We start from the raw sequence: 22438 nt of genomic DNA on the forward strand, positions 1-22438 counted from the left end.
AGGTGCATCTCAATAAATTAGAATGTCGTGGAAAAGTTCATTTATTTCAGTAATTCAACTCAAATTGTGAAACTCGTGTATTAAATAAATTCAGTGCACACAGACTGAAGTAGTTTAAGTCTTTGGTTCTTTTAATTGTGATAATTTTGGCTCACATTTAACAAAAACCCACCAATTCACTATCTCAAAAAATTAGAATATGGTGACATGCCAATCAGCTAATCAACTCAAAACACCTGCAAAGGTTTCTTGAGCCTTCAAAATGGTCTCTCAGTTTGGTTCACTAGGCTACACAATCATGGGGAAGACTGCTGATCTGACAGTTGTCCAGAAGACAATCATTGACACCCTTCACAAGGAGGGTAAGCCACAAACATTCATTGCCAAAGAAGCTGGCTGTTCACAGAGTGCTGTATCCAAGCATGTTAACAGAAAGTTGAGTGGAAGGAAAAAGTGTAGAAGAAAAAGATGCACAACCAACCGAGAGAACCGCAGCCTTATGAGGATTGTCAAGCAAAATCGATTCAAGAATTTGGGTGAACTTCACAAGGAATGGACTGAGGCTGGGGTCAAGGGATCAAGAGCCACCACACACAGACGTGTCAAGGAATTTGGCTACAGTTGTCGTATTCCTCTGGTTAAGCCACTCCTGAACCACAGACAACATCAGAGGCGTCTTACCTGGGCTAAGGAGAAGAAGAACTGGACTATTACCCAGTGGTCCAAAGTCCTCTTTTCAGATGAGAGCAAGTTTTGTATTTCATTTGGAAACCAAGGTCCTAGAGTCTGGAGGAAGGGTGGAGAAGCTCATAGCCCAAGTTGCTTGAAGTCCAGTGTTAAGTTTCCACAGTCTGTGACGATTTGGGGTGCAATGTCATCTGCTGGCGTTGGTCCATTGTGTTTTTTGAAAACCAAAGTCACTGCACCCGTTTACCAAGAAATTTTGGAGCACTTCATGCTTCCTTCTGCTGACCAGCTTTTTAAAGATGCTGATTTCATTTTCCAGCAGGATTTGGCACCTGCCCACACTGCCAAAAGCACCAAAAGTTGGTTAAATGACCATGGTCTTGGTGTGCTTGACTGGCCAGCAAACTCACCAGACCTGAACCCCATAGAGAATCTGTGGGGTATTGTCAAGAGGAAAATGAGAAACAAGAGCCAAAAAATGCAGATGAGCTGAAGGCCACTGTCAAAGAAACCTGGGCTTCCATACCACCTCAGCAGTGCCACAAACTGATCACCTCCATGCCACGCTGAATTGAGGCAGTAATTAAAGCAAAAGGAGCCCCTACCAAGTATTGAGTACATATACAGTAAATGAACATACTTTCCAGAAGGCCAAGAATTCACTAAAAATGTTTTTTTTATTGGTCTTATGATGTATTCTAATTTTTTGAGATAGTGAATTGGTGGGTTTTTGTTAAATGTGAGCCAAAATCATCACAATTAAAAGAATCAAAGACTTAAACTACTTCAGTCTGTGTGCATTGAATTTATTTAATACACGATTTTCACAATTTGAGTTGAATTACTGAAATAAATGAACTTTTCCACGACATTCTAATTTATTGAGATGCACCTGTATATACAGAAGTGTTAAAAAGCCGTGAACTTCTATGTGATCTTGTTAAGGTTGATGTTCAACCTTGTTTTCTCACATAACTGTCAGCTGTAATAAATTATATTCCCATTAAAATATGATACGTAATAAAAGTAGATTTAATAAATAGTATATTTGCCCTGTGTAATAACAATATTACAGAAACTGTATCTAAAATAAATGAGGGGTGATAAATAAATACTAATACAACAGGCTGGAAAAACAGACATTTGTTCATTTTAATATCCTATATATATTTTGAATGTGTTGAAACTTGACACCGGGAGTCACACCCTGAAAACTGCACCGTTAGAACGGTTTCATCCTGAAGAGCCGCTTAAAAGTATGTTTTCTCTCTCTCTCTCTCTCGTAAATGTCAACATAATGTATGTCGAAATGATTGATGCCTGTCACGCAAAACATGAGCTCACTGATGTGTTAAAATATCATTCTACTTTTTTATTCCATCAGTTACTCATGGTCGGAGTCTGCCGTAAATATTTATTTTATACGTAGGGTTACGTCCTACCTAAGTTTAATGGTGCAACGCTCAAATAATTAATAGTGCGTAAATTGTGACTTAGTGCCCATTTACGCCACAACTAGGCTAAGTTTGAACTTACGCACAGCTGGTGCAACAAGCCCCTGGAGAGCACTGGCAAGATAGCCAGTCGGACTAAGCTGATCCACCAATCAGAACGTTCATTTCAGACGCGATTGGATATTTGCTAACCAATCATATTTTCCGTTTTAGTAAGGGGCGGGACATTTCTAGCGTCTGATACACAAGCATCCCTGGAGAAACTGCATATTTATTTCCCTGCTAAACGTAAATGTATGTATATACATTTAAATTGAACTTATGCAAGTAAGCTGTGTGAAAATACTGCATGTTATTGCACCCCTTATAGTTTTTGATGCTGTTTTTTTTCTTTTACTGCTGTCAGTGGTGCCTTTTTCTCGTGATATTAAATAAGTTAAATGTATATTTCTAAGTAGGAAAACAATTTCACTCTAGACAGAAAAGCACATAATAGTACACAAATACAAAAAAAAAAATAAAAAAATAACCATTCATTTTTATGTAGGCTATATATGGTAATACAAGATAACGTGTTAACGTGAACATTAATACTCATATTAGCTACAATGCTTAGTTTATTGCGTATTATGAATTAGTTCATTAGTTAGAATGGTTTGAAATTAAACCTATTAATTTAAATATATATTTAACATGAAGTTACCATACCATTGTTCTTAGCAGTGTACACCATGCCAGCAAGAAACTTACCCTGATATACATATTGTAAGTTTATGTGGGACTATAATTACAATTAGTCCCAATTTTAATGGAAAAAAATTGTATTATACATTTTACATGAACGGTATATAAATGTAAATTAATTTTAGAGATCGGATGCATACGCATGCATATTATTTTTCATAAATTCACAGTATGCCCACCTCTTCAGGCACTACTACACCACTGCTTCTTGAGTAAATTCACACTAAAATAACAACATATCTAAAGGTGACATTTCTTATTTCTTATAATTGTGTGTAATCGTTGTTAATATATAATTAAAAAAATAATTAACCATGGTTTTACTAAAGTAATATTGTAGTAGTAACCATGGTTAATTATGTGGTAACTGTGGTTTAACTAAATACCATGGTTAAACTATAGTTACGGTAGTGAAATGGTTTATTTTTGTTAGGTTAATCAAAATAAAAGTCTGAACATTTTCTGTTTAGGCTAAAAAAAAAAAAAAAAAAAAAATACTAATGTCTTGAATTATGACTAAAAATATTATTTTAAATTACCCATTTTATCCCAAGTAATCAAAAAAAAAAAAAAAAAATGTAATGGAAGTATCAGTATTGGTATCGGTATTGACGATATTGGACTTGAAATTATTGGTATTGGATCGAAAAGAAAATAAGTGGTATTGTCCATCCCTATCAAGGGGAGCACAGAGAACAGAGACAAGACCAAGAACTAAAACAATTTCAAAATAAGAGTTCATAAACAGTTTTATTAAAAAATAAGAGTTTGTAAACATAAAATACAGCATATACATTACAATAATATTCTAAAATTACATTTAAAATGTTTGCAAACATAAAAGACAGCATATATATTACAATAATATTCTAAAACTACATTTAAAAAGACGAGACTTGAGTTTCATTCATTTCTGATTCAAAGGCTTTGAAGAAGGTACCAGTGTGGGAGAAATTTGTTAAACTATTGCCAAGGAAAGTGATACTTACTCAAGTTCAGCATTATATTTTACATTTAAGTGTAAAGTTTTAATTCATATTATTGATTTTAAAAACTATCGGCTGATAGCTACCTTAGTTAACGGTATCTGCAAAACCTACCATTGGTTGACCTTTTTTTTAACAAATTGTTTATTATGTTTCCTGGAGTGTTGTTTATTCATGTTTTTGAGACATTACAGACATTACAGCTGATTTTCTGTAAAGCTGCTTTGGAACAATGTGTATTGGGAAAAGCACAAATAAAAAACTATTTGACTTGATTTGACTTTTACATTACAATGTTTTTTTTTCTACTTTGGCAACAAAATCTCAATGCTCTCTCTTTGCACTGTCAAACAAACAAGTGATAACTAGTACTGAAGCATTTTACCAATCAGAAATTAGCATAATTAATTCTGATTAAATGTAATAGCCAGCATCGTCCAATCACTGCCTATCATGTTAAAATAAAATTTTACATTTATAAATTCTGAATCTATGTACTGATTACCATTATCCCATGTCTGCCAAACATGTTGAGTGGTCCAACCATCATCTGCAGCCTGAAACTGAACTTTTGACCGGAAGTTTGGAGTGAATGCACTTGGCTGCATAGGAAAGTTATAGGATGCTCCCTAGCTTCCTATTTAGTGGTTGATTTAACCACGAGTGTGCTGTGACTGCACTGGTCTCAGAACGGTTCAAAATCGTATTTTCATCCTAACTCCATATAAAGCCTCTGAAAGCAACATTTTCAGCTTTTGGATGAACCCACTGATTCTCAATGTTTTAATGCACAGTGAATACAGGATTTCTGTGGTGAGGCTCTTTCTCCTTACAAGAGGTCATTGATAAATCGCTGGCAGTATACGAATGGCATATTGGATGAAACTAGAGATGTTACTCTTTTGATACAAACAGGTTTCAATATAAAAACTTAATTCGCTTTCTTACTAGATGTAATTTTTTTGGCGTTTCTCCCACAGACAAACTTTACTGAGATCAGCAACATGTTGTTTGTAACATGACTCCATGCTTTGAAATTGTAACCTTTTAATAACAGCCCAGAGTGTCCTGAACTGAGATCAGTCGTTTTAAATTAAATTATGCATACCAGATAAGGAAGCCAAACCATAATGTACCTGCATGAGGATGTGGGGTGGCTCTAGGTTAAATAATATCATCCAATTGACCCTTCGCTAAGCTCGGCCCACCTTGGCTACGGTTGCGCGTTCTGACAAGCTCTGCAGAACTCCCCATTGGAATGAATGGGAGAATGCCATGAACGACGTGGTTTTTGGCTAAATATTCTCATAAACGGAATAGATAATATTTTTACAATTATTACAGTCACTTGAAAGGAGAAAAACTTAAACTACACATCTAATAACATCAGCGTAAGTGAACAGAGCTGTTTATAACGTCTCATAACACACTCAGTTTGATGCTGTGAACTGTTTAGTTACTATCGATTTTACTATGACTTCAATACATATATGAATTAACATTCAGTTATTAGCTTTAGTTTACCATGGAGTAAATGTAGGTGTCTTTGCAGATGTTATATGTTCATTTGGGAATGAGGGCTGACACAGTTTAATCCAAATCATGCTCTTCTCCAGATTTATTTAAAGATTATTTCGAAAAAAGAAAGAAAAACCCTGCGGGTATCCTCTCTGGCTAGCTCGTGTCACTATTACAAATGACCTGCAACAACGTGTTTTAATTTTTTTTAATTATTTGATAAAATCCCGCTTAAAAGTACTCAAACACACATTACTCCCATAGGCTGTCATTGTAAAATAGCTATCGCATGTCAGATGGTGGCAGGGCAACAGTTGTTAACACAGGATTGGTCAGAAGTGCATAGCAAAGGGTCACTTGTTCTGTATCTAAATACAATATCTAAATGTTGTGAGCTACTTTTTGTTAGTAACTTGTACTTGTAACTTGTTTAAGTTTAGTACTTAAGGGTTTTTCAAATCACTAACTGGAAATATGAGTCATAGTAATAGCAAAATGAATGCAAGTAAAATCTATGTTGCCATCTGGTGTGTGATGGAGTTTGTGCAAAAGATCAGCTTTATCCTTTTATCATGCAGAACAGAAGTCAGTGTGCTCTCTTCAATAAAAAATGAGAAAAGAAATACGATTTCAGCAGTGGAAGATACAAGAGATCCACACAAACCGTCTGAGTTGTTAACTGTACATGCAACAAAACATAAATCTCTGCTAACAGACAATGTTTATCATAGTCCACTCTTTTAATGATTGAAATTATGTTTTATTTTATTATGCCTAAAGACATTGTGACCTGCTGAACAGGTCAGTGGCTGAAGCTACAGAGGTGGATCTGAACATGCGTGTGGGACTGCACACTGGTCGTGTGCTCTGTGGGGTGTTGGGTCTACGAAAGTGGCAGTATGACGTGTGGTCAAATGATGTGACGCTGGCCAATATGATGGAAGCAGGCGGACTGCCCGGGTGAGTATTTTCCCCAACCAAACTCAATAGAATGCTTTTACCAGCTCTTATTTAATTATCTAACTTGTCATATCAATTAACTCAAATACACTGGCCCCAAAAAGTATCTTTTCACTTAAAGGGGCACTCAGTAATTCTTTTTAAAATGTAGTCTTGGACTTACTCGGTATGTGAGTCTTACTTAGTGGTGTGGATGCAGCATCATTCAAATGCAAATGTTTTCAGTTAAAGATGCCATTGTAGAAATTCACTATTCACAATCAGCCATGATTAATTTAATCCATGAGTGAAAGTGTCCAATAACATGCCGGTTACTGAAATAAATCAAGTAGTGTTTGGCTGGTCATGTGATCCTAACATGGCAGGCCCCACGTGTAGAATAAAACAGCTTTTATAAGGTTACTGATATGACAAGTGTCCTCATCTCATGTGAGTCATCATAATTGTATACATATGTTTCAAAATTACAGTTAATTTCTTTAGGAGTAAAACGTAAAAAACGTTAAAAAAAATTACTGAGTGCACCTTTAAGTCACACATTTGTGACTGTCGTTTCTGACGAACCAAAAAAGCAAGTGGCATCTGTAAAGAAATGCTGCTAGAGCTTCTCTCAGAACTAACTTCACTTTCTGAGCCCTTTTTGCCATGACATGCGTATGATTTCAGGCCTAATGGTGGTCATGTATTCCTCTCATCTGACTGGTTGAGGCTCTTAATGAAGCGGGGCTTTGTTTGCAGGAAAGTTCACATCACACGCTCAACGCTGGAGTGTCTGAGTGGAGATTATGAGGTGGAACCAGGAAACGGTCGAGAAAGACACTCCTTTCTGCTCAAACATGACATAGAGACCTTCTTCATAGTACCATCTCACCGCAGGAAGGTGTGTGTTATTATTTACGACTGTTAATCATTACAACACACAATCACAAGACTACACAGTACGACATACATAATTATTTTTTTATGTAAAAAACATGCATAAAATTAGAAGACAGCATGACATGCAACTGGAGAAGACAGCAGGTCTAAAACTATAGCAATACTACTGGATATTTGTTGTATTACTGTATTGTAAATGTGAAGTTGTGTTGAATGTGTCAAAGATTTGTTCAGAATGATGGCATTATAATCTACTTATTGAACATGATTAAAATTATCTCATAAGGATTTTAACATTATCACATATTCTGAAATGTTTATAAGCCCATAATGCATACAACAACGTTTTAAGCAGCCATCTTTAGTCAGAATAGACTGATTTATTGGATGAATTTGCTCTAATTCAGTTTGTTTTTTGTGTGTATCTAGATTTTTCCGGGTCTGATACTATCAGACATCAAACCTGCAAAAAAGATGAAGTTTAAGACGGTGTGTTATTTACTGGTACAGCTTATGCACTGCAGAAAGATGTTTAAAGCTGAGATCCCATTCTCCAATGTCATGAACCTCGAAGATGGAGATAAGGTACACTTCACTCTCAAACACACACACACACACCAAAGTGGGTTTCCATTCACACCCTGTGTGTCAAAGCGTGGTGAAAATCAGGACACATCTCTGGCATGTTCTCTTTGTTTTTATTGATTTGAGATCTTCACAGTGAACACTGACCCATTTTCTCAAAGCTCCAGTTCCCAAGCATTTATTCTGTATTTTTGTAAAATTATTACACAAGTGTTTTAATGCAGCCTGTGAAATAATGACACACACTTTAATGAATATTGAAATTACTGGTTATACTTTATATTAGGTATCCTTAAGTACTATGTACTAACATTAAATACATACAATATAATGTATTTACTGTTTGACCCCATACAAAAAAAACTAGAGTTCTGGCAAACTAGCCGCAAATTTGGCGCATATTTGCCACACATTATTTACACATGCAAATTAGCTTGTGATTCGCTGCAGATGTTTTCCAGAATTTTCAGTTCTTCACCGGTAATGGTGAACCTGCAGCAAACCTTTGGCAACAATGGACAATTTACCGCAAGTTTGCCATAAAGCTCAAATGATCAGTGGCAAATTTACAGCAAATTTAACATGAACTCTCAACAACTACGTGTTGTTCTGTAAAATTCTCACAAGATTCACATTTGCTGTCACTGAGGTTGAGGTACTGGTAGGTTTAGGAGTAGGGTTATGGATTGGGGTATGGGTTGAGTGAGGGTTAGGAGTAAGGTTAGGGTAAGGGTAAGGGTTGGGCTAGGTTTAGGGGTTAGGGTAAGGATTGGGCTAGGTTTAGGGGTTAGGGCAGGGGTAAGGGTTGGATTAGGGTTAGGCTTAGGGGTAAAGTTAACAGTTTAACTACAAATGTAATTAAATGCAGGTACTGTAAATCTAAGTACAAAGCAACAACTCAAATGCTTAAGTACATAGTAGTTAAAGACACCTAATATAAAGTGGGATCAAATTGCATTAATATAATTTGCATATCGGGGCCTGGGTAGCTCAGTGGTAAATACGCTGGCTACCACCCCTGGAGTTCGCTAGTTCGCTAGTTCGAATCCCAGGGCGTGCTGAGTGACTCCAGCCAGGTCTCCTAAGCAACCAAATTGGCCCGGTTGCTAGGGAGGGTAGAGTCACATGGGGTAATTATCACTATGCGACCACGAGGACTTAGAGCGCATTGGGAATTGGGCATTCCAAATTGGGAGAAAAAGGGGAAAAATCCCCCCCCCCCCCCAAAAATAATTAAATACCATTTGCATATCCAGTAAAAATATAATAAAAATGCTAAATGTTTTAATGCCAAAAAAGCTGAATTTTATTCCTAATATTTATTAGAGCTTTATATAAAATCTAAATTAGATGTAAATACTACTTAATCTAGGATTGTTGTAACAGATTTTTACTAACAACAAACTTTGAGCCAATTTATATGGTAATTAGGGATTTTGCTAATTAATTGCAAATGACTTGATAATAAGAAAGGAAATTCTAATTGTATTTATTGCCCTCATTTTAATTTTCAACAGAGCAGATATAACAAAAAATAAATGTAATACAATTCTTGTAAAATCAGAGATGCTTTAGAGGCAAAAACGCAGTCCAATAATGGATCTTATCTATATATTAAATGAAAACTCAAAACCAACAATAAATGTTAGAATGTAAACTGCCATTCGAAAGTTTGGAATTACCATAATATTTTTGTTTTTTAAAGAAAATTATTATTTTCTTGACTAAGTATGCTTTAAATTGATCAAGGATTACAGTATCCTCGTGCGACCCTGCATCCATATGTATGGACGTTGTATTTTGGCTTCGCTATATGCAACACATAATTTAAATAAATTAAAACAGACTGAATACTGTTCACATGACTCTACACTGACATTTAAGGATTAAACTTCTGGTGCACCGCGTCATGTGACAAAACAGCATGACGTTGATTTCCGTGAAGTGCTTTTACAGGCGCAGAACTAAAATAAAGTGCCTCTGGTAAAAAAAAAAAACTATGTTTTTCATTTAAACCTTTTTGGTTGTAAAGAGTAGCATTTCTAGTTTCGTTTGAAATGTTGCTTTAAAAAATCCATAAATTTTTCACGCATCAGTGCACTGATAAACATGATGTCCACATATGTGGATTTTAGGACATTATTCCCTCAAAAGTTGAAAAAACAGGTTATTTTGAATAACTTTCAACATAAACACATCTGTGGGTCATTTCGCTTCATTTTAATATACATTTTATATTTTATTTTGTTATCACTGTACAATATGGTTCTATTCATTAACATTAGTAGTAGATGCTTTCCTATATATTTACTTGCATTTTTCATTCATAATTCTTAAAACTATTGCTTTTAGAGGCTCTGTATGGAGTTAGGATGAAAATAAGGTGCATTTCAAACTGTTCTGAGACCAGTAAGGCAGACAGCACACTGGAGGTTAAGTCATTCACTAAATAGGGAGCAAGGGAGCAATTGTGCCTCCTATAGCTTTCTATGCAGCTAAGTGCATTCACTCCTAAAATCTGACCAAAAGTTCAGTTTCAGGTTGCAGATGATGTTTGGACCACTTAACATGTTTGGCAGACATGGGACAATGATAATCAGTACATAGTACATGGAATAGCTTTCATCACTCAAAAAAACAACAACATACGGTTAAGTTTTTAGAGAAATTAGTTTCTTTTTGGCCATTTTTAAAACCAAAATTTGACTTGGAAGTGACTTGCAGGAAATGAAAGTGTACTCAATAGTTTAGCTTATAATATATCATTATCAGAGAGGAAAGCAACAACAATTAACTTACGTTGGTCAAATGCTCTGAGCAATACTCACTTGAGTAAAAAGTGTGACAAATAGCCCCGATCTCCCCTATACTGTAGATAAAATATATATCGGAATCTAACGTGTCATGTATAGTAGCAGTGATCACTGATTATTGAACTGGTTCTCTTGTTGTTGAATGAGCTTGTGTACATGTGAATCTGTATCTGTGATTGGCAGAGACGCGTCCTTCGCTCCGCACCAGAGAAGCTGAGGAACCGAACGTCAATGTCAGCGAACGCCACTCAGAGCAGTCCAGGAACACGCGTGAACCGCTACATCAGCCGTCTGATCGAAGCGCGACAGACAGAGTCCGACACGGCCGACGTGCACTTCCTCACGCTCATGTATAAAGACTCTGAGCGTGAGCATAGGGTGAGAAACAACCACAAAGTACACACCATGTGCCATTCCTGTTGATGAAAATATGACGTAAAATTAAGAAAAAATGTATCGAAATAATCCAGTCAGAGTGTGTTGAAAGAGCTGTGAACTTTACTAATAGGTTAATTACCTCATTCAAACACATCATATATATGTGACATTAATCACTATATCCACAACATAAACATAATATTGCAACTTACACCTGCACAGACAATGAAGCCAACAAGCAGGTGAACTTCAACAAAGTTACACGCTAGTCAGAATGTGTAACTTACGTTATGAATATGCTGTTTCCTTAAAAACATGCTACATGTAAAGTTAAATACCTTATACTGTCTAAACATGAGGAATTCACTACAGATTAACATCTAAAAAGTAGCTGATACTTCAGTATATATATTATATGCTATTATTTTAGGTGCTCAGGTTTTCAGGACAGTTTTTTCATGTGGTTTAATCTTTAGTATGTTTGATGTAAGTATAAATAATTGTATGTAGTTTCTATATATTTCAAGATATTTCAGCAATGAAAATATGTTTAGTTACAGTTTGATACGTGTATTTGTCATTTTGAACATTATCGTGAAGTAAATGTTGTTGTTGTTGTTGTCTTAAATTGCTATTTTAGTCAAAGTAAAATTGCCTAAAATGAACAAATGACATGATGAAACACTGACTAAATATAAATGACATTTTCATCAAAAGACCAAAATTAAAATTAAAAATGTGTTAAATACTGTACAAGCTGTGCACTAAATTCTAGCCATATGTGTGAGTTGTTATTCAATGAAAATCCCATCGGACATCTGAAGTGTCATTCACATCCATGTTCAAATTGTAAATAGTGTGCAAGCTGCTATAGATGTCTTTTCATACAAAAATCATGCTAAATTGCACTAATTAAAAATAAACGGATTTCATTAACAGTGCTTGCGTTTGTGGGGGCTGCTATTTAACATGGTTGTATATTTAAGCTGTGCATATTTCATTTAAAAGCATGTTGCATAAAATGCATCATCAATAAAAATGCAACAATAAAAATAAAACATTTAATATTTTGGAACTGAACTTTGGAAGATGAATATTTATTATGATTTTTTTATGATCAGATGTTTTGCAAAATGATTTCAGTTGTACAATTCTCAGCCTATATATACCATGTTCAATTGCAGCCCACAAAAATGCAAGCGCTGTTAATGCAATTCTTTTATTTTTCAATCTTTTTGTATCAAAGACATTTGTCACTAATATACTTCCATATGCTATGTTTTACATCATTGACACCAAACATGTGGTCACTATATAAACTGTTGAATGGAAAAAGAGCTGCGTAAAGACTCTTAAAGGGATAGTTCACCCAAAAATTAAAATTCTCTCATCATTTACTCACCCTCATACCATCCCAGATGTGTGTGACTTTCTTTCTTCTGCAGAACACAAATTAAGATTTTTAGAAAAGTATCTCAGCTCTGTAGGTCCATACAATGCAAGTGAATTGTGATCAGACCTTTGTAGCTCCAACAATCACATAATGGTAACATAAAAGTAATCCATAAGACTCCAGTGGTTAAATCCATATCTTCAGAAGCAATATAATAGGTGTGGGTGAGAAACAGAACAATATTTAAACCCTTTTTTTATTATAAATCTTCACTTTAACTTTCACTTTCAGATGTGAAAGTAAAATTAAACAGGCACCACATGTGACTTCCAGATGTAAAAGTGAAAGTGGAGATTTAGAGTAAAAGAAGGTCTTAAATTTAAGTCTTAAGTCTTATGGATTACTTCTGTGTTTCCTTTATGTAATTTTTGGAGCTTCAAAATTCTAGTCACCATTCACTTTCATTTTATGGATCTACACAGCTGAGATTTTCTTCTAAAAATCTTTGTGTTGTGCAGAAGAAAGAAGGTCATACAAATCTGGGATGGCATGAAAGTGAGTAAATCATGAGAATTTAAATTTTAGGTGAACTATTCCTTTAAAACAATTATCCTTTTGTGTTCCACTGAAAAAAATGACCGCAAACAGTTTTGGAATGACATGAAAGTGAATAAACAATTACATAATTGAAATTTTAGGGTAAATTAGTCCTTTAAACTTTCAATCTCAGTCTGGGTTGTGTCACAGTTTCAGCAGTTTTATATTGTGTGTTATGTTATGATTGGTCTGTCGCCTGTAGTATCATCAGCTGAATGATGAGTATTTCACTGGTGCTGTGGTGCTGGCTCTCATTCTCGCTGCTCTGTTCGGCATCATCTATCTACTCCTCATACCACAGTACGTAAACAGCCTCAGCACTCACAAAACATTTTAACTATATTTCATGTGATTGATCGTTTTATTTGGAATTGATTCTGGATGTTTCTTTTCATTGTTTTATGTTGTTTTCTCAGGGGGACTGTCGTGCTGACGTTGTTAGTTTTCTGCATCTGTTTTCTAGTTGCATGTACCATGTATCTGCACATCACTAGAGTTCAGGTAATTAACTGAATTGAATGTTTTAAAATTCATAATCTTTAAGTCATGAACTGTTTTCTGAAGATACCAAATTTAGCTATTTCAAATATTAATTTGGAGCCATTATTTAATATTTATAATTGTTGAAAATATTAATATAAATATTGTAATGTTGAATTCTATTAAATGTATATTATGGAATATTTAAAATATAAATATGTAAATATTTAACAATATTATTTAGTATTATAATATGACTATACAAATTATTAATATTTTATATTTACAATTTGTAACTATTTAAATACGTATAATATTTAGAATTTGAATAATTTTATAATACTTACAATTTATTTAATATTTCATGTATCATTAAATTAAAAAGTTAATATTATCATTAAAAATTCTAAATTCTCTCCTTGCAAAATTCACCTCTTCACCTTTGCAACCTAGTCTCATAGAATAAACGTTACTATAACAAAATTTTTGCAAACAGACTTTTATGTGCCGCGTTCTAGATTTAGCTGCAGTTTCCTGATGAAATTAACACTAGAGGCGCTACAACTATGCGTTTTATTCACTTTCACAAAAATTGTTTTACTTATGATTTTTGTGATAGTGATTAAAACGCACTGTTGTTCAAGTCCAGTCAAGCACGCAAACTGACACCCGCTTTGGAAAATGTGCTTTTCAGTTCTCATTTTGTTTTTGGACACTATTGGTTAGGTTTAAGAGTTTAGGGTAAGGATGTTTGTTTTTTGTAACTCTCATTTGAATTTATATAACTATTCCTAAGGTTTAGGTAAAAGTTTTAGGTTAGGGAGAAATGATTTACTCATTTAAAACTCCATTTAATATTCACATTAAAAACCTTGTCTGACTACGACACCATTTTACTTGCTTGTGGTCTCCCCCCCCCCCCCCATTTTTCACTGGTTAACTGCAGCCAAATCTGTAATGAAGCACATTTTTGCAAAAATGTTGCCACGGTCACGTAATGTTCATGAGACCAGGCTGAACGTTTGCCCATGCTGTAACTCTCTCTCTCTCAGTGTTTTCCAGGGTGCCTCACCATACAGATCCGCACAGTTCTGTGTGTGTTTATAGTGCTCTTAATATATGCTGTGGCTCAAGCCTGTGTGGTAAATATTCACAATTTTTACAGTCCATCATGTGCACATCTCACTGTGCCTATTACTAAAGCTATGGCGTGGGCTCATTATCTCAGTGTTGATATGGCATCGAGTACACAAAAAGTTTCGTCATAACAGTGTGTGTGGCAACTTTTAAATTGTGTGTTACAACTAGCCCTGTGTTAGTTTGTGCTCCATTCTCCCCATCACATTGTTAGCTTAGCAACATGCTAACACCAAACTCTGTGTTTGTTAGTCAGTTTAACAGAACAGAACACATACTGTGCTGAGCATTATTTTATTGTTTTAGTCAACTAAAACATAGTAGACATGCATTTTGTGTTTATTAAGCAGCTCTGTGTCATATTCAGGACAGGAAAAAATTTCCTTTTGCCTCTTTCAGGTGGGCTGCATGCCGTGGCTTTGGCCCACCAATTCCACCCGCTCCATCGTGATCATTGACGCAGTCAGCGGGATGAACCACACCATGGCCGAGCTTCCATGTGAGGGAGCGCAGTACGCCTTCATATCCTGCATGGTGGGCACGCTGACCATGGCGCTGTTCCTTCGAGTGTCCTGGGTGCCCAAAATTGTTTTATTATTAGTGCTGGTGGTGCTGTACGTTACCATACTGGAGCTGAGCGGATTCAGACACACTGAAGGGTATGGGACATTTTTCACACTAGATTCTTGCAAACTGGCCAAATTATTAGCATTTTTGAGGAGAGAAATATAATATTTAGTGTTGCTCATACATGGGATTAGCTCTTTCAACATGTAACCCATCCAGCACTGTTTGAGGCATGAATGATTCCTCAAATCACATTTTGCCCCAGGATGAAGTATATAACTGATATGTAAGGAGACAAACATTTCAGTTATTTCAATCAATTGTCACTATAACCTAATTACATAAAATGCTGATAAAATGAGTGCGTGTTCTTTTGTTGCCATCTGAAGGACAATTCACAGCTTTTTTAGATGTGCTAATACCTAAAAGTACACCAAACGTTCAAAATAAATTAAATGCGCCTTGCTACAAAACACACTAAATTAAACCATTAACTAATTAAGAATCAAAGGCAAATAGAATTGATGCATCTTAAATGCATCTTATGTAGCTTGTTGAGGAGAGGTGTGCTGGTACTGTTCTACGTGATGACACTTACGGTCCTTGCCTGGTGGAAGAAAAACAGGTGAGAATTGATGGCAGGCTTTTTTGACATGAGCAAGTGAGCAACCACCCAGAATACCCTAGCAACCAGTCAGAACACCTTAGCAACAGCATTACAGTATCCTGGCAAACATCCAAAACACCTTAATATCATTGTAGCATGTTTTGCACAGTCAAGCACCACTCACATTTTTTCAGTTGTAATTTTTAATGATTTTCTCTTGTGAAGTGTCTAATGTTACTAATGAAGTGGATGGTTTTGTATTTGTGGAGAGCAGGTCTGGCTCGATCAGTGTTCGCAGTTTGGAGCCCATCCTGTCTCTACTACTTTTCTCCACCGCACTGGCCCTGCACTCCAGACAGCTGGATCTTAAACTTCGCCTCGACTTCCTCTGGGCCACACAGGTACACGAAGACAACTTCAATTACCCTAGGACAGACACAGATTGTATTAGTGGAGGAAATTGACCACTTGTAAAAATGTGGAGGTGCTCGGGTGGAGCTCACCACATTCACTATGAACGTGTTCCATCATGTGTTTAGGCAGAGGAGGAGAGAGACGGCATGGAGAAAGTGAAATTGGACAACAAGAGAATTCTCTTTAATTTGCTGCCTGTGCACGTGGCACAACACTTCTTACTGTCAAACCCCAGGAATATGGTGAGATCTCACACAGGACATGTATAAGGATGATCTATTTACCTACATCAGCACAACGTTACTGAAAGAAAATCAATAGAAAGCATACTATTTAAAACAGCTCTGTCTTTGTTTTTGTTTTTCAAATATGACCTGCTGGACTGGCATAGCTATGCTATCAGCATACAAACGTCTGTCACGCGGAACTTTTGTAACTTGCGCATTACACATCCAGGGGATTTGCACGTCTACAATTCGTGCAAATTCATACAAACGATTTCATACGATTTTGACAACTTTTTTTTTTTTTTTTTTTATTTATTTATTTGGAATGCCCAATTCCAATGCGCTCTTAAGTCCTCATGGTGGCGTAGTGACTCACCTCAATCTGGGTTGCAGAGGACGAATCTCAGTTGCCTCCGTGTATCTTATCATGTGGCTTGTTGAGCACGTTACCGTAGAGACGTAGCGCGTGTGGAGGCCCACGCTATTCTCCATTGCATATATGCACAACTCACCATGTGCCCCACCGAGAGCGAGAACCACACATTATTGCGACCTCGAGGAAGTGACTCTACCCTCCCTGGCAACCGGGTCAATTTGGTTGCTTAGGAGACCTGGCTGGAGTCACTCAGCACGCCCTGGATTCGAACTCGTGACTCCAGGGGTGGTAGTCATCGTCAATACTCGCTGAGCTACCCAGGCCCCGATTTTGACAACTTTTCATGAGGTCGGGTGGCACAAAAACACTTTATTCACAAAAGTCTGCATTATTTGCCCACCACAATTAAAACTGTATTATTAACACCCATAGAAAGCAGGCAGTAAACTGAATTTCACAATATTTTATAGTAATTCATCAAATAATAGAGAAGAGCATTATAACTGGGCATTTTATCCTCATGCGCAGTGTAGTGTAAATACAAAGTAGCCAGAATCACAGTAAAGTATGCTAGATATAATCGGAAAACTATAAATGAGTGCAATAGAGCGCAACAGTCTCGTTTCGGGAGTAAAAATGTCATTACTTTTCTCAGCAGGCAAATTTATAATCTTTTAAAGACAGACCTACCATGAGCTCCGAGGTTGTTAATCGATGGTAGAAGCTACTTTTGAGGCCATCAGTCTGTGTTATTTTAAGTTAATAAAAAATAAAGATAGTGGAATTACACTAGAACTACACTACCCATGATCCTGAAGAGAAAGATCCACCAATCAGAGAATCGCTGCTAACAAACCATGTCAAGAGTTCTGCAGTGATCGTCCACTCCCAATATGCACTGTAAATGACATAATTGGGTCGCTCTCCCTACACTCTACTTATGTAATTGTATATATTTTACAGTAAACTTCAAATATATTGTTTATACACTTATAATCAATGATTTTAAATTAATAGTCCAATAGTATCAATATTTTTCCATTGTTTTGATTTTGATTACACCATTCAGAATGCTTCATGGGTTTGTTGTTTATTCCCTCATGAAAGAGGTTAAGTACACAGTCTTGTAGTTTTGTATTTTGTTCGATTTTCAAAAATGTTTTTAGCTTCAAATCAAAGTTTGTAATGTTGTGATTCACCTCAGAGCAAGTTGGTTTGGTTTATGGCTTAGAACTCTTTTATGAAGGATTTTATGAAATAATTAAGGAAGAAATGAATGGGAAAAATACCTACAGGGCCAAGACGGCCAAAAAAGTAGACCGACACTGGTGCGCTCTATTAAATCTTAGTGAATTCCCTCCACTATGTGCTGGTGGTCAGCAAGACTGGTCATATCAAAGTGGTATTTGATTCTAATACATGAGAACAGTGCTCATAGTCTGTTTGACTGATTTCTCTTTGTCACAGGATCTCTATTATCAGTCCTACGCTCAGGTCGGTGTACTGTTTGCATCCATACCAAACTTTAATGACTTCTACATTGAGCTGGATGGTAATAACATGGGCGTAGAGTGTTTGAGACTGCTGAATGAGATCATCGCTGACTTTGACGAGGTCAGTTTCCTGCTTTCCTTTATTATAAAATATAATAAGTACCTGTCAAAAGTTTGAACATGCTTGGCTAAATTTCTGTTTCTCATAATCCTGAAAAAAATGTTGGTCTAAAAGCTTATGTTTAAATGCTTGACATTGCTTTCTAGGCAAATATAAATTGTGCCAAGACATGAATTTTTTTAAAAAGCTAAAACTTTAGTTTACATTTTTTATTTTATTTTGCAGCTCATGGACAAAGAATGTTACAAAGATATCGAGAAAATCAAAACTATCGGCAGCACATATATGGCAGCAGTTGGATTGGTGCCTACCATTGGAACCAAGGTCATTATAATAGTTTATACAGTAAATATAATACAGTACATGTTCAAAATGTAAAAAAAAAATGTGTAACTGTTCACTTTATAGGCAAAGAAATCCAATGCAACCCACTTGAGCACCATAGCAGATTTTGCCATTGAAATGTTTGATGTCCTTGATGAAATCAACTATCAGTCATATAATGATTTTGTCTTGAGAGTGGGTAAGTTGTGGAAACACACCATATCTTTAAAAAAACTGTGATGTGTTGTGCTTATAAAGAATTCCTCCATTAAATGCACATCTTCCAATCCATTTTCTTTAACAGATGAATTAAGTAGTTTGTCCCATCATTTTTTTATACTTCTGCTTGCATGGTAATACTAAAGACACAACATTGACCAAATACACAAAACAAATCAATTTCCAAGAAAATCAATCACTTTTGTCTTGAGGTCTCTGAAATCTTATTTATTTAGCAGTTTACAAAAAAATCAAGATTAGAGGTTGACGGATATTGGATTTTGCCGATACGATAACTAACTTTACAAGAGTCAAAATTGAGTGAATTCCCAAATGCAGTTTATTGTGCAACCAACATCCCAATCATAACCAGAAAGAAATTATTATTTGGTGTATAACACAGGACTTTTAACCATAAACAAAACCAAAATGGCCACTGCCCATGGGGAAAAAACAAAAAACCAGTGAACTATCCGTATCAATTTCTGCCGATAACCGATAGTTACAAAAGTAGCTATCGACACCGATTAATCCGTAAAACCAATATATTGGTCGACCACTAATCAAGATACTTTTGAAAGGATCACAAACTTTTCTTCTGGCTGGATATTTTCATGTCTTCATTCACAGATAAAGGTAGAAAACACCTGTTCATATTTTCTGTTGCATAATTAGGTATTAATGTAGGTCCAGTAGTCGCAGGGGTGATTGGTGCTCGGAGGCCACAGTATGACATTTGGGGGAACACTGTAAACGTCGCCAGTCGCATGGACAGCACTGGAGTACCGGGGAAGATCCAGGTACTTGTTCATGACAGAAACTGAGATATCCAATATATCTTTAATGGGTGAATCTCACAAAGCCTGTGAAAAACATGTCCAGGTCACATTTCTTCCAAAAATCAAAAGAGAGAGAGAAAAGAGACAATTTTAGGACAATTAAGGCTGCTTTTCATTTAAATATTTACCATTTTAGCATTTTCTCAGGTGACGGAGGATGTCTACCGGATGCTTCAGAACAACTATGATCTGGTGTGTCGAGGTAACATCAGTGTGAAGGGCAAAGGTCAGATGCTCACCTACTTCCTGGAGGGCAAAGCTCAGGATGCAGGGAACAGAGCACCACACCTCACCGGCGGTCTGGAGCGGCGCATTCACGCCATCGCTCGCACCAGCAGCACACAAACCAAGACTGGCAGCACATCATCACTCGCCTCAGGCCTCACTGCAAGGGCTGGTGGGAGTCACAGTCACAGTGCAGCTGCTATCAATGTGCCTACTGTCGGAGAAGAGGACGACACCAAAGAGGACATGGAGGAAGTATAGTGGAAAGATCTGAATATTACCTGACGTAAACAAATCAAAAACTATTTTCAATAAAATAACCAGCAAACCCCCACTACGCTCTGGCTTCTCTGAAAGACTTGCAATAGCAGTTTAAAGAGGAGACACTAAACATCAAAGTATCAAGCACTAACATGATACAGAAAACATATTTGGTTTGCCGACTGCAGGGAGAATCCATGAAGCTCCCAGACGCGCAGCCCAAATCTGAGGCGAGCTCCCCATTTCCAACGACACCTAGATTGAGCTTCTAGTCTAGAATGAATGTCTATGGATGAGCCCATGGCGAGTGCTCAGCTGCGTTAGAGCGCCACCTACATTTCAGGTCTGTATATTGTGATGGAAAGGAAGTTGCTGCCATCTAATGGAATGAACTAACACTGTTTTGCAGGGACAGAGAGCAAACAGAGCCCGAATCACAGGTTTTCAAAGACAGGATAAAAAAATGTCTGTTCATCATCAAGATTGTAAACATATGCAATATTATGGGGGGGGGGCAGTTCTGTAAAACAAGACCAATTTTTTTAAATTAGTCCACTTTGTACGTGTATGGAGTGCTTATAGTTCACCCAAAAAATGAAACCGGTCAAAAAGCCTCCTCAAAAGTGGGTGCCAGGTGTTTCAGGAGTGGAGCAGTCCTCCACAATCCACTGCAAACTCACATTAAACACCTACTTCTCACCATTCAGTCTGATGGTTTCATGTTGACTTTAAATGCCAAACACTATAAACCACACTCACTATATACAGATTCAAAATGCATATGTGTACTCCATTAAAGGGTAGCACAGGATAGAAAGACGGCAAACATCCGCTTTAAAGGATGACTTGTCTCTTACACTGCAGGAATGTTTAAAAGCCTCAAAACTGATCTTTCTCAAGGCATCATTTATCATATTTATGCATCAAAAGTCAACATCTTATTTGAGTCTGTAAATATTAGATGTTCTTACAATAAAAATGTGTGTACTTTTTATATATTCCTCATTTGAGGGAAGTGTTTGCATGTAATACATTTATAATATTTAATGAAATGGCAATAGGACAAGCATATGCCTGAATTTAAACAAATGCACTAGATTTGAACTTGTAAGACATGACGTGTATTTGTAATTGTTTTTATTAAACATAAGCAAAGGTTTATCAGACCTTTAAAACAGCTCAGTCAGGGCTTGAATTAGTGATGTGGAAAGAAACGCATACATTAAAGGAATGTTCCAGATTCAATACAAGTTAAGCTCAATCAACAGCATTTGTGGCATAATGTTTATTGTCACAAAAATCTGGGTTACAGCGAGGCACTTACAATGGAAGTGAATGGGGGCCAATACATAAAAGTTAAAATACTCACTGTTTCAGAAGTATAGCCACAAGACGTAAACAATATGCATGTTAACATAATTTTAGTGTGATAAAATCACTTACTAACCTTTTCTGAGTTAAGATATATGCAGTTATACAACTTTGTTGCCATGACGATGCTGTAAACCGTAAAAACGACATTTTAGACAACTTTACTGCTCAAATAACACAAGTTTTAACAGACGAATTAATGTAAGAGCTTTTATAAAATTATAAGCTTTACATTTCTCCTTTAATACCTTTGAAAAATTTGCCACATTCACTTCAATTGTAAGTGCCTCAATGTAACATTGATTTTTGCTTTTGTTAAAGAAAAGGAGGGATGAGTCTAAATAGATTTTTGTGGTAATCAATATTGTTACAAATGCTGTCAATTGATCTTAACTTGTATTGAATCCAGAATATTCCTTTAATGATATCTGTACAATCTTTAAAACTTTAAAGGTTGCTTTCAGCTTTCAAGTATTGCTCAGGTGTCACTGTTCTCATTTTACACTCTACTTACAGTGGAAGTCAGAGGTTTACATACACCTTAGCCAAATACATTTAAACTCAGTTTTTCACAATTCCTGACATGTAATCATAGAAAACATTCCCTGTTTTAGGTCAGTTAGGATCACTACTTTATTTTAAGAATTTGAAATGTCAGAATAATAGTAGAGAGAATGATTTCTTTCAGCTTTTATTTCTTTCATCACATTCCCAGTGGGTCAGAAGTTTACATACACTTTGTTAGTCTTTGGTAGCATTGCCTTTCAATTGTTTAACTTGGGT

At 36.1% G+C, this 22438-nt stretch overlaps 1 protein-coding gene across 2 annotated transcripts in view; it reads left to right on the plus strand.

Moving 5' to 3' along the window:
- adcy1b (adenylate cyclase 1b) overlaps positions 1-21934 on the plus strand; it is a 100338-nt gene extending 78404 nt beyond the window's left edge. Inside the window, exons 7-21 of one of the 2 annotated variants that reach the window (XM_051697471.1) lie at positions 6191-6349; positions 7088-7229; positions 7658-7813; positions 10810-11004; positions 13197-13294; positions 13411-13495; positions 14527-14616; positions 15011-15270; positions 16057-16186; positions 16325-16441; positions 18270-18416; positions 18642-18740; positions 18825-18939; positions 19635-19759; positions 19946-21934. In XM_051697471.1, the coding sequence (XP_051553431.1) occupies positions 6191-6349; positions 7088-7229; positions 7658-7813; positions 10810-11004; positions 13197-13294; positions 13411-13495; positions 14527-14616; positions 15011-15270; positions 16057-16186; positions 16325-16441; positions 18270-18416; positions 18642-18740; positions 18825-18939; positions 19635-19759; positions 19946-20284 (2257 nt within the window). In that variant the 3' untranslated portion in view covers positions 20285-21934. The remainder of the gene's footprint in view (positions 1-6190; positions 6350-7087; positions 7230-7657; positions 7814-10809; positions 11005-13196; positions 13295-13410; positions 13496-14526; positions 14617-15010; positions 15271-16056; positions 16187-16324; positions 16442-18269; positions 18417-18641; positions 18741-18824; positions 18940-19634; positions 19760-19945) is intronic. The other variant, XM_051697470.1, reaches the window with a different exon arrangement.
- The last annotated feature ends 504 nt before the right edge of the window (positions 21935-22438 follow it).

Source organism: Myxocyprinus asiaticus, chromosome 5 (assembly GCF_019703515.2).
Source record: "Myxocyprinus asiaticus isolate MX2 ecotype Aquarium Trade chromosome 5, UBuf_Myxa_2, whole genome shotgun sequence".
NCBI lineage: Eukaryota > Metazoa > Chordata > Actinopteri > Cypriniformes > Catostomidae > Myxocyprinus > Myxocyprinus asiaticus.